The 16,140-nt window shown below is 39.7% G+C and overlaps 1 protein-coding gene across 3 annotated transcripts in view; it reads left to right on the top strand.

Moving 5' to 3' along the window:
• clmna (calmin a) overlaps nt 1-14,113 on the top strand; it is a 69,803-nt gene extending 55,690 nt beyond the window's left edge. For 2 of the 3 annotated variants that reach the window (XM_038728016.1, XM_038728018.1), the window contains exons 10-13: nt 797-975; nt 4,396-4,483; nt 4,581-4,642; nt 7,499-8,410. In XM_038728016.1, coding sequence (XP_038583944.1) covers nt 797-975; nt 4,396-4,483; nt 4,581-4,642; nt 7,499-7,622 — 453 coding nt within the window. In that variant the 3' untranslated portion in view covers nt 7,623-8,410. Of the gene's footprint in view, nt 1-796; nt 976-4,395; nt 4,484-4,580; nt 4,643-7,498; nt 8,411-13,190 lie in introns of those variants that run through there. The other variant, XM_038728017.1, reaches the window with a different exon arrangement.
• Nucleotides 14,114-16,140: the final 2,027 nt, after the last annotated feature.

Genomic DNA, 16,140 nt, shown 5'->3' with positions numbered 1-16,140 from the left:
CTGTTGCTATTAAACTTTCCCAGTATTCCATTTAAATGCACCAACGAAAAACACCAGAAAGAATAAACTGGTCTTTTGTCTAACATGCCTTCTGTTAAATAAAGGCTTCCATTCTGCATGACCAGCTCACACTGAAGCTCTGGTTCCAGGTGATGTTTATAGGAAAGAGGAAAGTCTGATGGCAGGGAGGTTGTTTAGTATATGGTCAGTAGTATATGGGAGGTCGGCTATTTTCTGAATTCACAAATCAGCACTATCAAAATCAGCCATTGTTTATGTTTTGTCCAGTTTATTTACACCAGAGATTATCTTAACATGGAGTTAGTACCTTATAGAAATATGTCACCTTGTGTTGTGTCTAATGGCCCAACTGCCTAAACAGGAACATCAAGCAATGTGACATTTCACACTTACAATATCTCACCTAACGACCAGATGACCTGCTGATATTCATCATCCACAGTCACACCATTCTGTTCCACTGATGCTCTTTGAAAGCTTGTGACCAGCCAGTGTGATGTACTTGTGCAAATGTTTTTATGAATAATTTATTGGAAAAACTGGAAATTCCGAGTGACACCAACAGTGAATTCTGCCATTTATGAGTACTTGCAAGATGATATGAGAATTCACAGAAACGGGGACAATTATCTGAACTCCTGTTTGAGCCATTTGAGTCCAATGTTTTTTTGTGTGTGTTTTACTATTTGACTACTGTTTTACTACTATATCGGAACAAGCCTAAGATGGACTGGACTTTAGGCTGCTAAAATATGTCTCTTCTTTCTTTTATTAGGTGATCACAAAGACCAACAAGGAAACTGACAAAACATCTGAATCCCTGGAACACAGTTTGTTGCTCGGGGAGAAGATAGGAGGACTCTGGGGTGGTGATGTTTCAGCAAATGGCCCTGATCTCAGTGAGGCTGAGCAACAGAGCTCAGGCTCTGCCAGGGAAAACACAGAGCCTGTGAGGTAGGCTTTCTATTCTTAGTCAGCTCCTTGGTACGCTGAGAAACATACTGGGCCCAAGGGTCCAACCAGTGTTATGACAATGGATGGGACTGCTCTGACCTGGCCTCTCTTGGTTTGCTCATATATTTCCTTAAATGTACTGAACAAAGTTTTCTATGTAGACTGTTGATGGAAATGAAGACAGGCCTTGACAGACTGTGCCATGAAGAAAAGGGATGATGGTTACATATATTAATGTGGTTGAATTCATTACGAGTGATTGATTGTGTTCATGTTCAGCCGTGGAATTAAAGTTAGAATCCTTCAGACTTTCATAAATCAAACCCCATTTTTCTATGGTCAGCTTTTGTTTTCAGTAATAGCCATTGAATGTATTTACATTCTATAATTGCCTCTTTTTAGTAGTTTTGATGTTAATATGCACACCTACAGAGGAAATAATGCATACATGAGGATGCAGGCGATTCCCCATGGATTGAATTACAGGGGGGATTAGGGGGTCTGACCCCCCTAATTAAGGCCTGGACCCCCCCCCCCCCCAAAAAAAATCCCAAAAATTCCCAATTCCCCAACAGTGTATGACTACTGCTTTATTGAACGCAGATTACATTTCATAATGCAGATTGTATTTTATGATATGGCCTTGGTTCCAGTTCAACATTGTGTGGGTCTGTTTTGAGAGCTCATGGTCTGCTGTTGTGTGTCTGACTTTCTGGCAGGTTTACTTTAGAATAGTGTCCGCTGACTACAAAAGTTTTCGTGTGGAATGGAAAACCCATGAACTGGTGTAATGAATTTGATTCATCATCATCATCTAGGGACTGCACACATTAGTTAAATATGTAAGGATATTGTAAGCTTTGTAATATTGTATTTTACTGAAGCCTGTGCCTCTTTTTGACCTGGAAAAAAAGTTGACTCCCCCCGTTGTCACTGTATAATTCGCTCCCTGCATTTCACGTAATGTGGGCCTGCGTGAATATATTTTTTTCCCCTCTTCAACAAATTAACTATGAAGAGACTGTTTCACATGCTCACAATAAAGCATGTGCTGGAGTGTGTGCGTCCCAGCAATTGATCCACATCCATAATCCTATGGAGAGTTATTTTCATTTCCCCAGCACCTCCAGGCAGAGGAAATTCCTGCACTTCTCATTCAGAGGAATCACGTTTCCTGAGGCTTTTTAAGCGGTTTGTTAAGCACGCCACAGACTCTTTAGAATATTACGGGGGGGTGATGGCGCAATGGATAAAACACATGCCTTTGGTGTGAGAGACCCGGGTTCAGTCCCCCACTGTGACCCATCCACCATTGTGTCCCTGAGCAAGACACTTAACCCCTCATTGCTCCAGAGGTGTGTGACCACTGACATGTATAGCAATTGTAAGTCGCTTTGGATAAAAGCGTCAGCTAAATTATTAAAGTAAAAGCTCTCAATTCATTCTTGCGCTTTTATTTTGTAGGCACAATCACTTAAGAGGAAGTGATTATGTCAGTAACTGTCATGAGTGAGATCTATTTAATGCACCAGCTCCTATCAAAGCATTTATTTATTTATTTATTTGGCCCTTCAGCCGCCTCTTGCCGACTGCTGTAGGTGAGACCAATACAATACAGTGAGATGCATATTTTGAACAAAAAGTGCAGGGAGGTGTCACGTCAGCCCCTGTATACGGGCACTGCACTAATTATAGACAACAAAACTCACTCAAGATGAATGTTATCAGCTTCATAAGGTCCATTCAAACTTGCTTCCCCAGGCTTCCTTTAATACATTTTCTCATTGTTTTGGTGTTAAAGCCTGCAACTTTAGTGTTTTGGTTCAGTCTCACTCCTCTCATCAACCAGCTGTTTTCAGTGAAAAAGCTCTTGATCAACTCAATGTATACAATACATGCTCAGCAGCAAACGCAGTTAGGGACTAGCTAGAGAACACTGAGGAGCATTTAGCAGCTTAAGTGACAAATAATTTTTTCAGGAGTTGGTGGAAACCGAACCAGAGCTAAAAGAAGTGTAGGGGAGAGCAGGGGCGAAAGTACCATTTTTCAGAAAAAGCTGATTTAAAAGATAATGTTTCAGACAGAGATATATTTTTGCTGTGGTCACTAACTCACAGGTGTGGTCAATCAATATCAGGTGGTATTTTATACTTTCGACCCCGTCAGTTGGGACAAAAGTAACACAACAATACAAGCTAGATTTTTTGTGTTACCTTTGTATTTAATAAATAAACACGACTGTGACCTTGTTAATGTGTAACTGCAAACATCTTTTGTCCTTTATCTTTAAAAAAAAACAATTAAATTACATTTTTATTTTAAATATTCAGTTTCAAAAGTAACCTGACAGCCCAAACTTGAATTGTTTAGAATATTTCATATTATGTTAAGGATATATTATAAATATATATAAATATGCAAATGTTTGCACATAAAACAGAGGGGAAATGGTAAGATGGAGATTGTTTATGAACCTGACATGATTCAAATAAAATAACTTTACTGATCCTGCACTGGGGATATTTGCATGTTGCAGCACTTTCAGAAACAGTGAAAAATTAAAACATCATTTAGAAAGATAGGACAAAAATAGGCCTATACAAATTTTACATTTTGAAATGATTTTAAACTTGTTTTAGAAAGAACAGTATGAGTGATCTGCATTTTGAGCACTGACCTCCTTAGGAGACAGGCCAAAATAAATATCAGCCGCTCTCTTAATATAAGCATGCAGCTTCCTCTCCTAGTCCAAGGAGAGGACTTACTAATGTGATCTGTACCTGTGGTCTAGTCTTCTCCCCAGTTATCACTGCCCTCCTCCTACTGTGACACATGAAACGAGAGACACAACTTGTAATTCGAAAAACAGAAGTTTACTTGCCGTGCTCGAAAACAGTTTTCCGAAGACGGCCGCGGGAAACGATGACCAAATCATGCGATATTTGGCAGCTCCATCAAGGGTTGCGTGCTGAAGGTGCTGTCACAGCTTGGACTGCAAATGCAGTCAGGGCTCTGAGAAAATCGCCTTGTTACTTTCGCCTCGGTTACCCCTTCCAGATTTACATTACATCAGGTGTCAGACACACAACTCCACTGCTGGATGTGTGAACAGGAAATAGTTTGCTAACATGTTAGCCATTTAAACTTTATAATGACACATTATGTCGAAAATGTTTGACTTTCAGCTTGTTGTGGAGTTCTTCAGCCCAAACAAAGGATTAATGCAGCTATAAATATTAAACTTCACACCAAAAGAAGGAGCTCCTTAAACCTGGAGTTACGAGTTGCAGTAAAGGTTGCAGGGACTAAAGGAACTGAAACAGTCTTTGGTACATATCTTTTGGAAAGAATAGCCCTTAAGTGTTGGCTTTTACACTGCATTGCCTGGACCTAAACTAATGGGTTTTGTCTTTTCTGCAGAGACACTAAAAGTTCCAGTAGACAAGATGAAAGTCAGATCCCTCCAGTTCTCCGTCACAGAAAGGGGGCTTGCTTCACTGAGTCCATGGTTTGTTGACACTATTTTTCTTCTCAATGGACATATTACTATGCTTGAATAAATATTCTTTCTGATACTGTATACTAAGAGTGTTTCCCACTCACAGGGCAGTCAGACAGCCGTGCCTGCAGCCACCAGAAAAGCCGACAATGGTGACGCTGATTTTTGGTAAGAACTATTCCCTCCTTGCTTTAAGTTATGTGTACTACATAGGGCTTTCACAACTAAACATTTTTACTAGTTGCTAGGATTTGCTACTAACTAGTGGTCGGTCAGTAGTGTTGAACAGATCCTGAACAGAGCACAAAAGCTTATCTTAAATCTTAAAGATTTATACTTGACACAAGGAGTTAAAGATTTTGAACATGGCATGGTTGTTGGTGCCAGACGGGCTGGTCTTTCAGAAACTGCTGATCCACTGGGATTTTCACGCACAACAATCTCTAGGGTTTACAGAGAATGGTCCGAAAAAGAGGAAATATCCAGTGAGCGGCAGCTGTGTGGACGAAAATGCCTTGTTGATGTCAGAGGTCAGAGGAGAATGGGCAGACTGGTTCCAGATGACAGAAAGAAAACAGTAACTCAAATAACCACTCGTTACAACCAAGGTATGCAGAATACCATCTCTGAACGCACAACACGTCCAACCTTGAAGCAGATGGGCTACAGCAGCAGAAGACCACACCAGGGGCCCCTCCTCCATCAGAATCAGAATTTATTGCCATGTAGTGTTTTACACATACGAGGAATTTGCTGTGGTGATAAGGTGCTACACGCACACAGACATACAGTCAACATAGATAAATGCAGAAATATAATAAATATGGAATGGAAGAACAATGTTACAGATATATACATGAGCATTATTCTGGGTCTGTGCTGTGCAGAAGTAACGCAACGGAATAGAATACTTTTTACATATAAATATATAAACTGACAACATAAAAATATACAACAACAAAGATCAACAATCAACAACCACTATGTGCGACGTGCCAGGTCTGTGGCCGACACGAGAGGAAACAGAGGGGAGAGTCTGAAACAGTTTGTGACCAGGGTGGGAGGAGTCAGCTGCAATCTTTCCTGCTCGAGTCCTGGAGGCGTACAGGTCCTGAAGAGAAGGAAGATTGCAGCCAATCACCTTCTCTGCAGAGCGAATGATACGCTATTCCTGCCCTTGTCCCTGGCAGTGGCAGCAGCGTACCAGATGGTGATGGAGGAGGTGAGGATGGACTCAGTGATGGCGGTGTAGAAGTGCACCATCATTGTCTTTGGCAGGCTGAACTTCTTCAGCTGCCGCAGGAAGTACATCCTCTGCTGGGCCTTCTTGGTGAGGGAGGTGATGTTCAGCTCCCATTCGAGGTCCTGGGAGATGATGGAGCCCAGGAAGCGGAAGGAGTCCACAGTGGTGACTGGAGAGTCACACAGGATGATGGGGGAGGGTGGGGCTGGGCTCTTCCTGAATATATAATAATAATAATAACTAATAATATGATAATGCTCCATGTCAGCTCAGATCATCTCAAACTGGTTACATGAACATGACAATGAGACACATCACATCGCAACGGCCTCCACAGTCACCAGAACTTCGTCCAACAGAGCACCTTTGGGATGTGGTGGAACGGGAGATTCGCATCATGGATGTGCAGCAACTGTGTGATGCTATCACATCAATATGGACCAAAGTCTCTGAGGAATGTTTCCAACACCATGTTGAAAGTATGCCACGAAGAATTAAGACAGTTCTGAAGGCAAAAGGGGGTCCAATCCGGTACTAGTAATGTATACCTAATAAAGTGGCCAGTGAGTGTGTATTCCCCACAGTAACTGTGTTTGCATTGTGAGTGATGGGGAAGGTTCACCTTGTTTCATTACTAAATATGAATTCTGTGTGGTCGTTTTCATTGTTTCATTCTCTGTGACTGTTGTTGATTGTTTGCTAGATGTGTGTTACTGAAGACAACATAACTGACCAGTTTTTCATCTTACTTTATTTGGTCTTCACTCTCAACAATCCCCACATGATATCTCCCTAGCCTGCAGTGTAGCTTCAGAGCCTGTGCATGTAGCCACCGAAGGTACGGTGGTTGTTTGCAGCTTTTATCAGAGACCAGGATGCAGGCACCCCGTCCTCTGTATGTGCACAGGACAGGTACATAAGGAGGATGTGTTGCTCATCTTAATTACATTATATTTTAGGCTTTAATACCCAAACTCTACACATCGAGCCGCTGAACATGTGCGTGGCTCCTTCTTTTACTTTTATTTGCTCACGTGCCAAAACCAACGTCCTGCAAAGTGCTAGCAGAGTTTTTTTCTTTCTCAGAACAGTTCATTGTATTCAGTCCCTGTTTTCTGACCTGCTCTCTGATTTGTTAGAGATGTAATCACAGTCCAATTCATCCATGCAGTCAAATGGTTTTCCTGACAAGAAGTACAGAAGAATTGTTCATTAGCTAACCTTACTAGCATTGTGACTGGTTGATTTACAACCAACAAAATACTGCTTTCATATATAAACACATTTATTATGAAATACATGCTGAATGTTTTATTTTAGTATCAACAGTATCTGTACAAATTATCTCTACCTTACCGCAGTGAAGGAAAGAAAGCAATTTGGCTTCTACTGTGACAGAATGCTGTCACCAAGTAGTAGACTAGTGGTTTTGGAAATTGACAGCTCAACTAGTCTAGTCTACTAGTCTAGCATTGATGATTACTTGAAGGCAAGCATCTGGTAAATATGTGAAGCGCACATTTTATTCAAACGAATTAAACAAACTTCTCAGGTTGATGGGGACTAACCCAATCAATCAAACAACAAGTGATCAGCTTGCAATGGATTGTGGGACACTGAGGGCTGCAAAGGCTGGTTGTGTCCTCCAAATGTGGACAGCAGAGGTGTTCTAGAATAACAATAAAAAATGTTTTTTCTGTTGTCCTCTATAACTAATGGCTCATGATTTTTTGTGTCTCTGCTGACCTTATCTTGACCTCTGTGTGTGTGTGTGTGTGTAGGTGGAGTGAGAGCTGGGAGCTACATCTGTTGCTGCTGCTGTGGCTGCTTCTCTACTGTTTCTGGCTGCTGCCACAGATGGACCTGAAGTCACTACCCAGCCTGCTGCTGAACCTCAACCACTGAATACACGTACGCACACATATACACACATAGTTATGGGAAAAAGACAATTTTGTCAAATATATCACTAAAACAAATATATACACAAATACACACAGACAGCTCAACTGCCAATCTTCTATCCATTTATGTACTTCCAATTGAAGGCATTTAAAAGTACTAGATTTTTTTTTAGGTTTTTGCTTTTTAGCTTTCAATGTGGCTTGAAATAATCTGTATTAAGGCCATTGCTGGGGAACGTCTTCAGTTTTGAGGAAAACATTGCAGTAGTTTGAGAAAAGGTCATAATGCTATAAAAACAGCTAGATAGTAGAAAAAGTCTTAGTATAAGCAGAATTTCACAATTGTAACATTTTAGAAAAATCATAATGTTGAGAAAAATAAGGTAGTAATTCTCAGAAACTTTACAAGGGAAAGGTCATAATATGTGATGGCGCAATTGATAAGATACATGCCTTTGGTGTGAGTGACCCAGGTTCCATCCCCCACTGTGACCCATCCACCCTCGTTGCTCCAGAGGCGTGCGACCTCTGATATGTGTAGCAATTGTAAGTCGCTTTGGATAAAAGCGTCAGCCAACTGAATAAATGTAAATTTACATGGACAGATCATAATATTTTGAGAGTTAAGTTGATTTACAACTCCAGGGGAACAGTCATTGAAAGGAAAAACTCATAATATTACAAATGAGTTGTAATTTTATGAGGAAAAGCCATAATATTCTGAGAATCAAGTCATTCTATTTTGTTATAAAAATGTATTGGTAAAAATATTAAAGAGGTCATATTGTGCTTTTTGGCTGTTCCCCTCTCCTTTATTGTGTTATTTATCTTTATTGTGCATGTAATAGATTTGTAAAGTGAAAAAGCCCAAAGTCCAGCCCAAAGGGAGCTCCCATCTAGTGAAACACTGCTCTGAACTGCCTGAAAACAGCTCGATTGTTGTGCAGCCTTTACTTCCTTGAACATGTTGCGTCACTGTAACACGCATCATAATCCTCGCCTAGCGGCTAGTGTGCTTGTGTGGCACTCAAATACACCGGTGGAAAAACACAGAGTTGCAGCACACAGTGACAAGATTCCTGCCTGCTGCCTCCCCTCACCCCCACCCTCACCCTCCCTACCGACTGTTAGACAGTCAATGGACATAAAGTTGTTACTAGCCGTGTTTCCATCAACGTCTGTAATGTGCATTTTGAAGTATCACATTAGAAAAGGTTGATGGAAACGGCAAAATTTGAAAAAATATCCATAATTTCGCAAAAAAGTTTTTACGCTCGCTTCAGGTAGTTTTTGTTGAAAAGGAGTAAATGCGTTAAATGGGAGATGGAAACACTTTTTCCCTAATAAGTTCTGTCGTAGCGAACTTGTAACTCACGTCTGATCAGCTGTTTCTGCTGTCGGCGTCTTGCCCGGTTGTGCAGAGTTCTGCACGCCTGCCGAGAATTTCCTGCACCTCGCGGCTCGTTTGTGCTGAGAAATGGATGCAAATCTGGGCAGGTAGCCTTCATCAGCTGTTCTGCCGAATTATGCATTCACCTCTTAAAGGTCCTTTTCAGATCCTTTGCTCTGCACACTGATCAAACGGGGTTATCACCACATGTTTTTTCTGAATCTCAGTGAATGCTGCTTCTACTGAGTGTAATAAAATATTAACAACTCTAAACATTCATACATTTATCACCATAAAGGATATTATAGCGTTTAAAAGCATTATTTTGAGGTCCATGTAAAACTCGGCACAACGCCGGATCTTCCTATAACGTGCAGAGACATGGCTGGTAGCAATTTGCCCGCTTGAAACACATTCCTGAGGACCTCTCTCCATTTTTCTAAGATCAATGGCCATCAGGTTCATGCGACTGGTTTTGTTTCTGGTTTGGAATCAATACATCTTGTTTATTACAGCCATGTGTAACGTCAACTGATGGAAACGCATATATTTCGCAATTTCTTTTTTTTGGTCTTTTTTTGTGACATTTCAAAAGTACGCTTAAAATTCGCATGACAATTGGATGGAAACATGGCTGCTGTGATGTAGAGACAGTGCACAGTTACAACATTAGGTATGAAAGATACATTTGTTACAAAAAACGTACCACTCTTCCTCCAGTCTAGGTTGTGAAGCTGGTTCGGAACATGTACGGCTGAACCGAAGCCGGCTTGTCAGGGCCCACCGTTCTCTGCATCTGATTGGCTAGTAGTTCTTCACTAGGTACTGCGCATGCACAACTCCCAACAAAGATCTTGTAGAAGGTAGGTAGGTAGGTTTGTTGTAGAGTGAAGTTATAGAGTGAAATTGAGTTTGTAACTCCCTTCTGCTACATAGCAGAAAATATACATTCATACAGAATCCATTATAAAAAAATATGGCGTTTTTTGAAAATGAAACCTTGTAAACCTGTTCTGGTACAACCCCTAAATAAAATGATGAACCTGAAAATGAGCATAAAATGACCACTTTAAGACTTTTCCCTTGTAAAGTTGCATTATGACTTTATTTGTCTAACATTATAACTTCTCCTGAAATGACAATTTCTCGTAACATTTCTATGTTTCTCAAAATATTACAATTTTATTCTCGAAATTTGTGGTCTTGATATTCTGTTGCAGATCTGCTTGTGTTTTAAAGATACATGGAGGTTTGTGGTTCTCGCTGTGCAAAGCTGACATAGCTGGCCTTCTGAGACTATATGACTGTACAGCACAGATTGTAGATAGAGATATGGATGTATATACGCACAGTTGCCTATCTGAACAGCCATTTAACCCAGAGGGAGATGTTAAAAAAACTGGAGATTTTTGGAGCTTAAGCAGGAACATAAAAAGAATATATATTATAAAGCCAGGCTTTTTGAGCATAGGTACCAGTACCGTTGTAAAGAGAACGTATCAGTCTGAATGAAGGGGTATTTTGGATCAGTTGCACTTTTGAAAAAGATTAGAAACTGCCAAAGACAGTGTTGGAAGTGCTAATGCATAAAGTACACAACTCACCACAAGCCCAATCATAGAAATCTTGTTTAGAAAATCTCACCCAGCTCTATATTGTATTATAGTTGAGGCAGAATATGTATTTGTAAAAAATTTTGGTCCATAAGACGTATGAATGGATTTTTAGAAAGTTTTATGACAAAGAAATGTTTTATGTGATTGAGCTATGCTTGAGCTTGTCCAAGCCTGTCAATGAAAAGAGAATGCTTTACAATGAAATATCTTTCTACATGTTATTTTTGAACAATGTCTGTAATGAAGCACTATGACTAAGTGAACATCCTTCATTTGATCATTCCTCCATGCCAGCCAACCAGTTGGTGACGTCTCTGTTTACTGAATATAAATACATCTCCTCCATCCACTGACTGACATTCATTCCAGTTCAATACAAACTGGGTCATCCCTATAGCACAGTGCATCACAATCACATCTCAAGAGTGTTTGTGTGTGTGTGTGTGTGTTTGTACTTGTATCATCCTGAGAATTAGAGCTGTTTCCCCAATTCCATACTATTTACTAACAACATATAGTGTAGACCATATGCTAATGCTGTCAAAGTATATTGTTTTGTTACTATACAAGAAGTCCACGCACGTTACCATTTTGTACATGGAACAGCAGGAACAGACGCCAATCGAACTTTGGAATACCAATGTCAATTAAGCTTAAAAAAGAGAAAGCAAAAAAAAATTTGTAAAGATTTAATACTTATTTTATAAGCAGAAAACTTCATTCTCGACCTTGGAAATGTTAGTTTGACTAGGCAATCCCACATCAAGGTCCACTTTCTAGCTGTTTCCAAAACATTTCCAGAGCATATTTCTAATGACTGTTGCACAGTGAAAATGGGTTTTCCATAGCATCCACCATCTTTACCTGACTTAAGCAGAGTTCTTTGAGTATCTAAAAGAAAAGTTCATATTTGGTAGTAAAATGGCCCCTGTGAGTGATTATATGTTATATGACATTATTAGATTGTGACTGAAGCATCATTACACATGTAGCATTTTATTGTTGAAGTGGGTCCACTTTATATACAGTTAGCTAGTTTAGTCTAGTGGTTCCCAACCTAGAACTCCGGCCCCTCCAAGGTGTCAGCAGATAAACCTGCGGGGTCATGATGTCATTAATGGGGTAGAAAATAAGAAGGAAAAAATAAATAAAACAATGTTCTGACACACAAATCTGTATTCCAGAGTATTTCCATTTCTCTTATTTTTACTTATTGTGGATCTCAAATATATTTGAATTAAACTATTGTGTTATACAGACCTAGAACTAGTAACCACAGCCGTCAGATAAATATAGTTGAGTGGAAGTATAAAGTGGTATAAAATGGAAATACTCAGTTAAAGTACCTCAAAATATTACATAAGTAAAGTACTTTAATTATGTCCTTTGTTGTTTTCCACCACAGGATATAGTAGGAAAACAAATGAAATACACTGAAAGTCAACTTTATGTTAATACTTTCAGGAGAAACATCTTGCAATATTTCAGATCTGTTGATGAACACTTCCTCATTATGGTGATTAAAAACTGGCATCACAATTCAAAATGTATTTGCTGTTGCAAATTACTGTATGAACATCTTTTCTAAGACAGGCTTGCAAAAGTTGAATGATTAGGTCTGCATATGAACTTATTTTAATATAATACATACTCAAAAACTTCTTGAATTATTATTTAACATAGAAATGGAAAAGAGCTCAGTTTTACAGATGACATTTAGCCAGTCCTCACTTCAGCCAAGGGCTAGTTTAGTTTTAGGATTTGCACTTAAGGTTTTACAGAAAGTCAGAAAGTTAATGAGGATTATTATCATATAATTGTTTCTGATCTTGTCATTATGGAAACTTTCTCATGATCATTAGATAAAAATGTGTGGGACATGACAATCATCTATGAAAATGCTAAAACCCCGTTTTTCCCCTTAACTGTATCAAAATTGCTCCAATTTGTATATATTATTACATTTACTAGGGCTGGGCGATATGGACCAAAACGTCATATCCCGGTACTGTTAGGCTGAATACTGGTATAAAATATATATCGGTATTTTCTGCTAATTAGGCTGGGGGGAGTGTTAGGGGGCATCTTTTTACTATTTGTAGTAGCTTTTTTCTTATTTCACCATTTTAATTATACCTGTCTCCACCCTATTTAAGTGTTCACTCACTTTCTGAATCTGCCTCCTTCAGTACTCTTCACACTCAGACCTAACTTACCTCTGCTGCAAACACGTCAGCATGCTTTGCTTCTTTCAGTCTCTCCCTCCCTGTATATCTGCTTTCTTCATCAGTAGTAAGCTATGTTGTATAAAGTCGTCTTCTGGACTTTCCGCATGTTGAGGAGGCGAGTTAACAGCGTAGCCTGTCAAAACAAAACGTGGTAGCTAACAAACAACATCTGATTGGTGTGTTCACTGTCTTGTAAAATATCCACCGTGTCGTGACTTGTAATGTAATAACTCTGATAAATGCTACAATGTGTTGCTAAATACACCTGGGCGGCCGTCAAAGTGAAGCGTATGTGTGGGAAACACTGACTGAACCGTTGTTTTTCTTTTTACTAGCCAGGTCTTCAGCAGTGTCGACTGGCACTGAGGATCCCTCCATGTTGTTGAGAGTTTGTGAGAAGTGGGCTGCGTGCAGACGCACAGGGAGGGGCGGGACTGAGCGATGACGGAGGGAGAGAGGAGCAAACACTGGCAGGACTTTATGGAAACACATATATTAACTCAGCATCAACCTATATGGGCATAGACTAGATTGTCTAATTTTATATCTCAATATAACATTTACCAAAGCCACTCTGACTTGCCACTATGACACCACTTACCAAAATACATGTAGTCACTATAATAAAATGATGAAAACAAAAAATAATCAGATTCATTATTTTTTCCCAACCAGGATTACGTTGCAGCCCTGTTTCCCTGCTTGCTCTCGTGGTTGCCTAATACTGAACCAACCAAAATGTTGTCCTGATTAAATACAAAATAAGGTCCAGGTTGCAAAATACTATAGTGCCCTTTAAAGGACTGGCAAACTATTGGTTTGTACCAGCTTTACCTTTGGATTATAGAAATGTCTTTCTTCATACTGTGGATAATGCTAGCCACCCACAACTGCTTAACATACTGTGCACTGAACTGAAGTGTTATCATGCACAGATGATTTTAGTCCCAATTTTCCCATGATACACTGGGTAAGTCCAAAAATACTGTGCTGACCTTCAGAGTTTGGGATAGGAGGAGAGGTAGGGCAGTTTAAGGTCTTAAAAAGGATACAGTAGATTGTGTGATTGTGTGTGTGTTTGTGTCTCCAGTGACCATGGCCACAGCACCATACCAGCCACCCCCACCCCAACACCACCACCACCAAAACACTGAAAGGACTGACCTAGTAAAAGCCTATTAGCTTTTGTATTGGAACCTCAATTGTTCTGTTTCAACAGCACCAGTCAAGTGCAATAAATGACATGTTTTTGACCCTTTGTCCCTTGTTGTGTGTTTTTGTTTCCACTTCTTAGGGTATTAGCAACTCCTTTAGATGTCTGTGAATAGTTATTTAAAGGCACAGATGATTATCACCCGACACTGCAGTTCCCTTCAGCTCGACTGAGCTTTTCAGCCTCTTTCAGTTGATTGTTTTGGTTTTAAGAGCCAAAAAAAATGTACTGTGTTGGTTCAGTCACAGCACGCTCATCAACATTGTCTGCAGCAGAAAGCAGCTCTGATAAACCCACTGTGCACTACCTGCCCAGCAGACGGTGAACATAGTGGAGCATTTAGCTAAAGACATGAGCTTAAAGAAGAGTGTATACAGGGCTTCCATTAATTAGGTGGACACAAACAGAACTCCAAATGAATGCCAATGTTTCTTTGAGTCTGCAATAATATGTCAGACATGTAGATGTTTTAGCTTGTTGTGGCCTAAAAACAAAAAAAAAAACAATGATCAATGCAACTTCAAATGAGATAGCACTGTTACCAGATTACAAACAGTGATATGCAGTCAGGCAAGCAGATGTATAAAATGACTGAAATGCTATTAGTCCAAATAAATGAATCTAATAAAATATATTCATTAAGAAAAAGTCTACTTTGCCATTTTTATGTTATGGTGGCCATTGATCCAGTTCCAGGTAGTGTTAGTGTTAATATATCTTTAGAGTAAGAGTTTGTCTTTGTGAAACCTGATTAGATTATGTTAAAAGTATTTTCTGCAGGTTTGTGCAGGTTTGTGTTGGAAAGGAGAGGTGGAGTGATTACCTATGAGTTAATTAATGTGAGTTAAAATGAGTTGTTTGAGAAGGAAAATTGTAGTTTTAAGAACAATGTGGATTTCGAAGCACTTTCTTGGCCTACTAACTGAACAGCAATGCCCATATGTAATAATACTGCCATCTGGAGGACCTCTTGTAACACAGCCAGCCAGGAGGGATGAACAAATTTAGAGGGGAAACTAGCTGAACAGAGGCAGTGGAGTGTTCCTACTGCTTCACTTTGGTTGTACATCCTGAGCCTGATGGATTTGGAAAAAATATATTTTATCTGCCAATTTAAATGTAAAATAGTTTAACTTGATAATTAGGATTTACTTAATTAAAATACAAATCATTTTATTCTGATTATGATGCACGTAATAAGTAATAAGTAATTATTACTTATTATTATTAAATAATCTTTATCTGTGTCTTGGGTATGGTCTTGGGTGTGTTCTATGAGTTTGCTGGTTTGCTTTTCTTTTAATAGGCCATGTACAGGTAATGCACAAATTACCAGATAACATTTCCTTTAGAAAGAAGACCAATTCCCTCACATTAATTTTCACCACTTAATGGGGACACATAACATTAGATGGATCACTTTTTTTTCAGCCCACTGTGACTATGGAAGTCAGGGAAAAGATTTTTTTACTTCAAGCTATGGCGGAAACTCTGCAGTTTGTTCTCATCTATGGTTTCATGCACAGCAAGTGAACGTCAGCATACAGTACATTATCATATGGTAGATGTTATGAAAATATTCTGAGCCAGGAACAGATGTGATGAAGAAGTTTTGGAGACTGATGAAGAGTTACATTTACTGATATATATATAGAGAGATATATCTATATCTATAGATATATAGATTGCCAACATTAACTAAAAACGGCAGTTAAAACTGGCTGGAGGGGGGCTTTAAGGTCCCAGCAGGACAGACTGGCAGACTCTCTGAGGAGAGTCACTGAGCAAGCCTCCACCAATTTCCCTACCAGCAAGATAGTCATATCCACGCTGCTGCACAGGAGAGACTTCCACCCCCACACCATTCACAGAGTGAATATCAGCCTCTCCAGGGACTGTGCCCTCAAACCCAACGTGTTCTTGGCCCACCACCCGACCCTGCACCTGGACTGCCTGTATTATAACATACACCTACACAGAAATGCAGTCCCCACCCTTGCTAGGACCCTGAAGGATGTTGCCCTGGGAAGGAGCCTTAATACCACTTCAAGGGGTAACCATACCACGCAGAC

The sequence above is a fragment of the Micropterus salmoides genome, unplaced genomic scaffold (genome assembly GCF_014851395.1).
Source record: "Micropterus salmoides isolate LMB-PRFRI ecotype aquatic unplaced genomic scaffold, ASM1485139v1 Ms_hic_scaffold_19, whole genome shotgun sequence".
NCBI classification, from domain to species: Eukaryota; Metazoa; Chordata; class Actinopteri; order Centrarchiformes; family Centrarchidae; genus Micropterus; species Micropterus salmoides.
The sequence above is the reverse complement of the archived record's forward strand: the minus strand, read 5'-3'. Positions and strand labels throughout refer to the sequence as shown.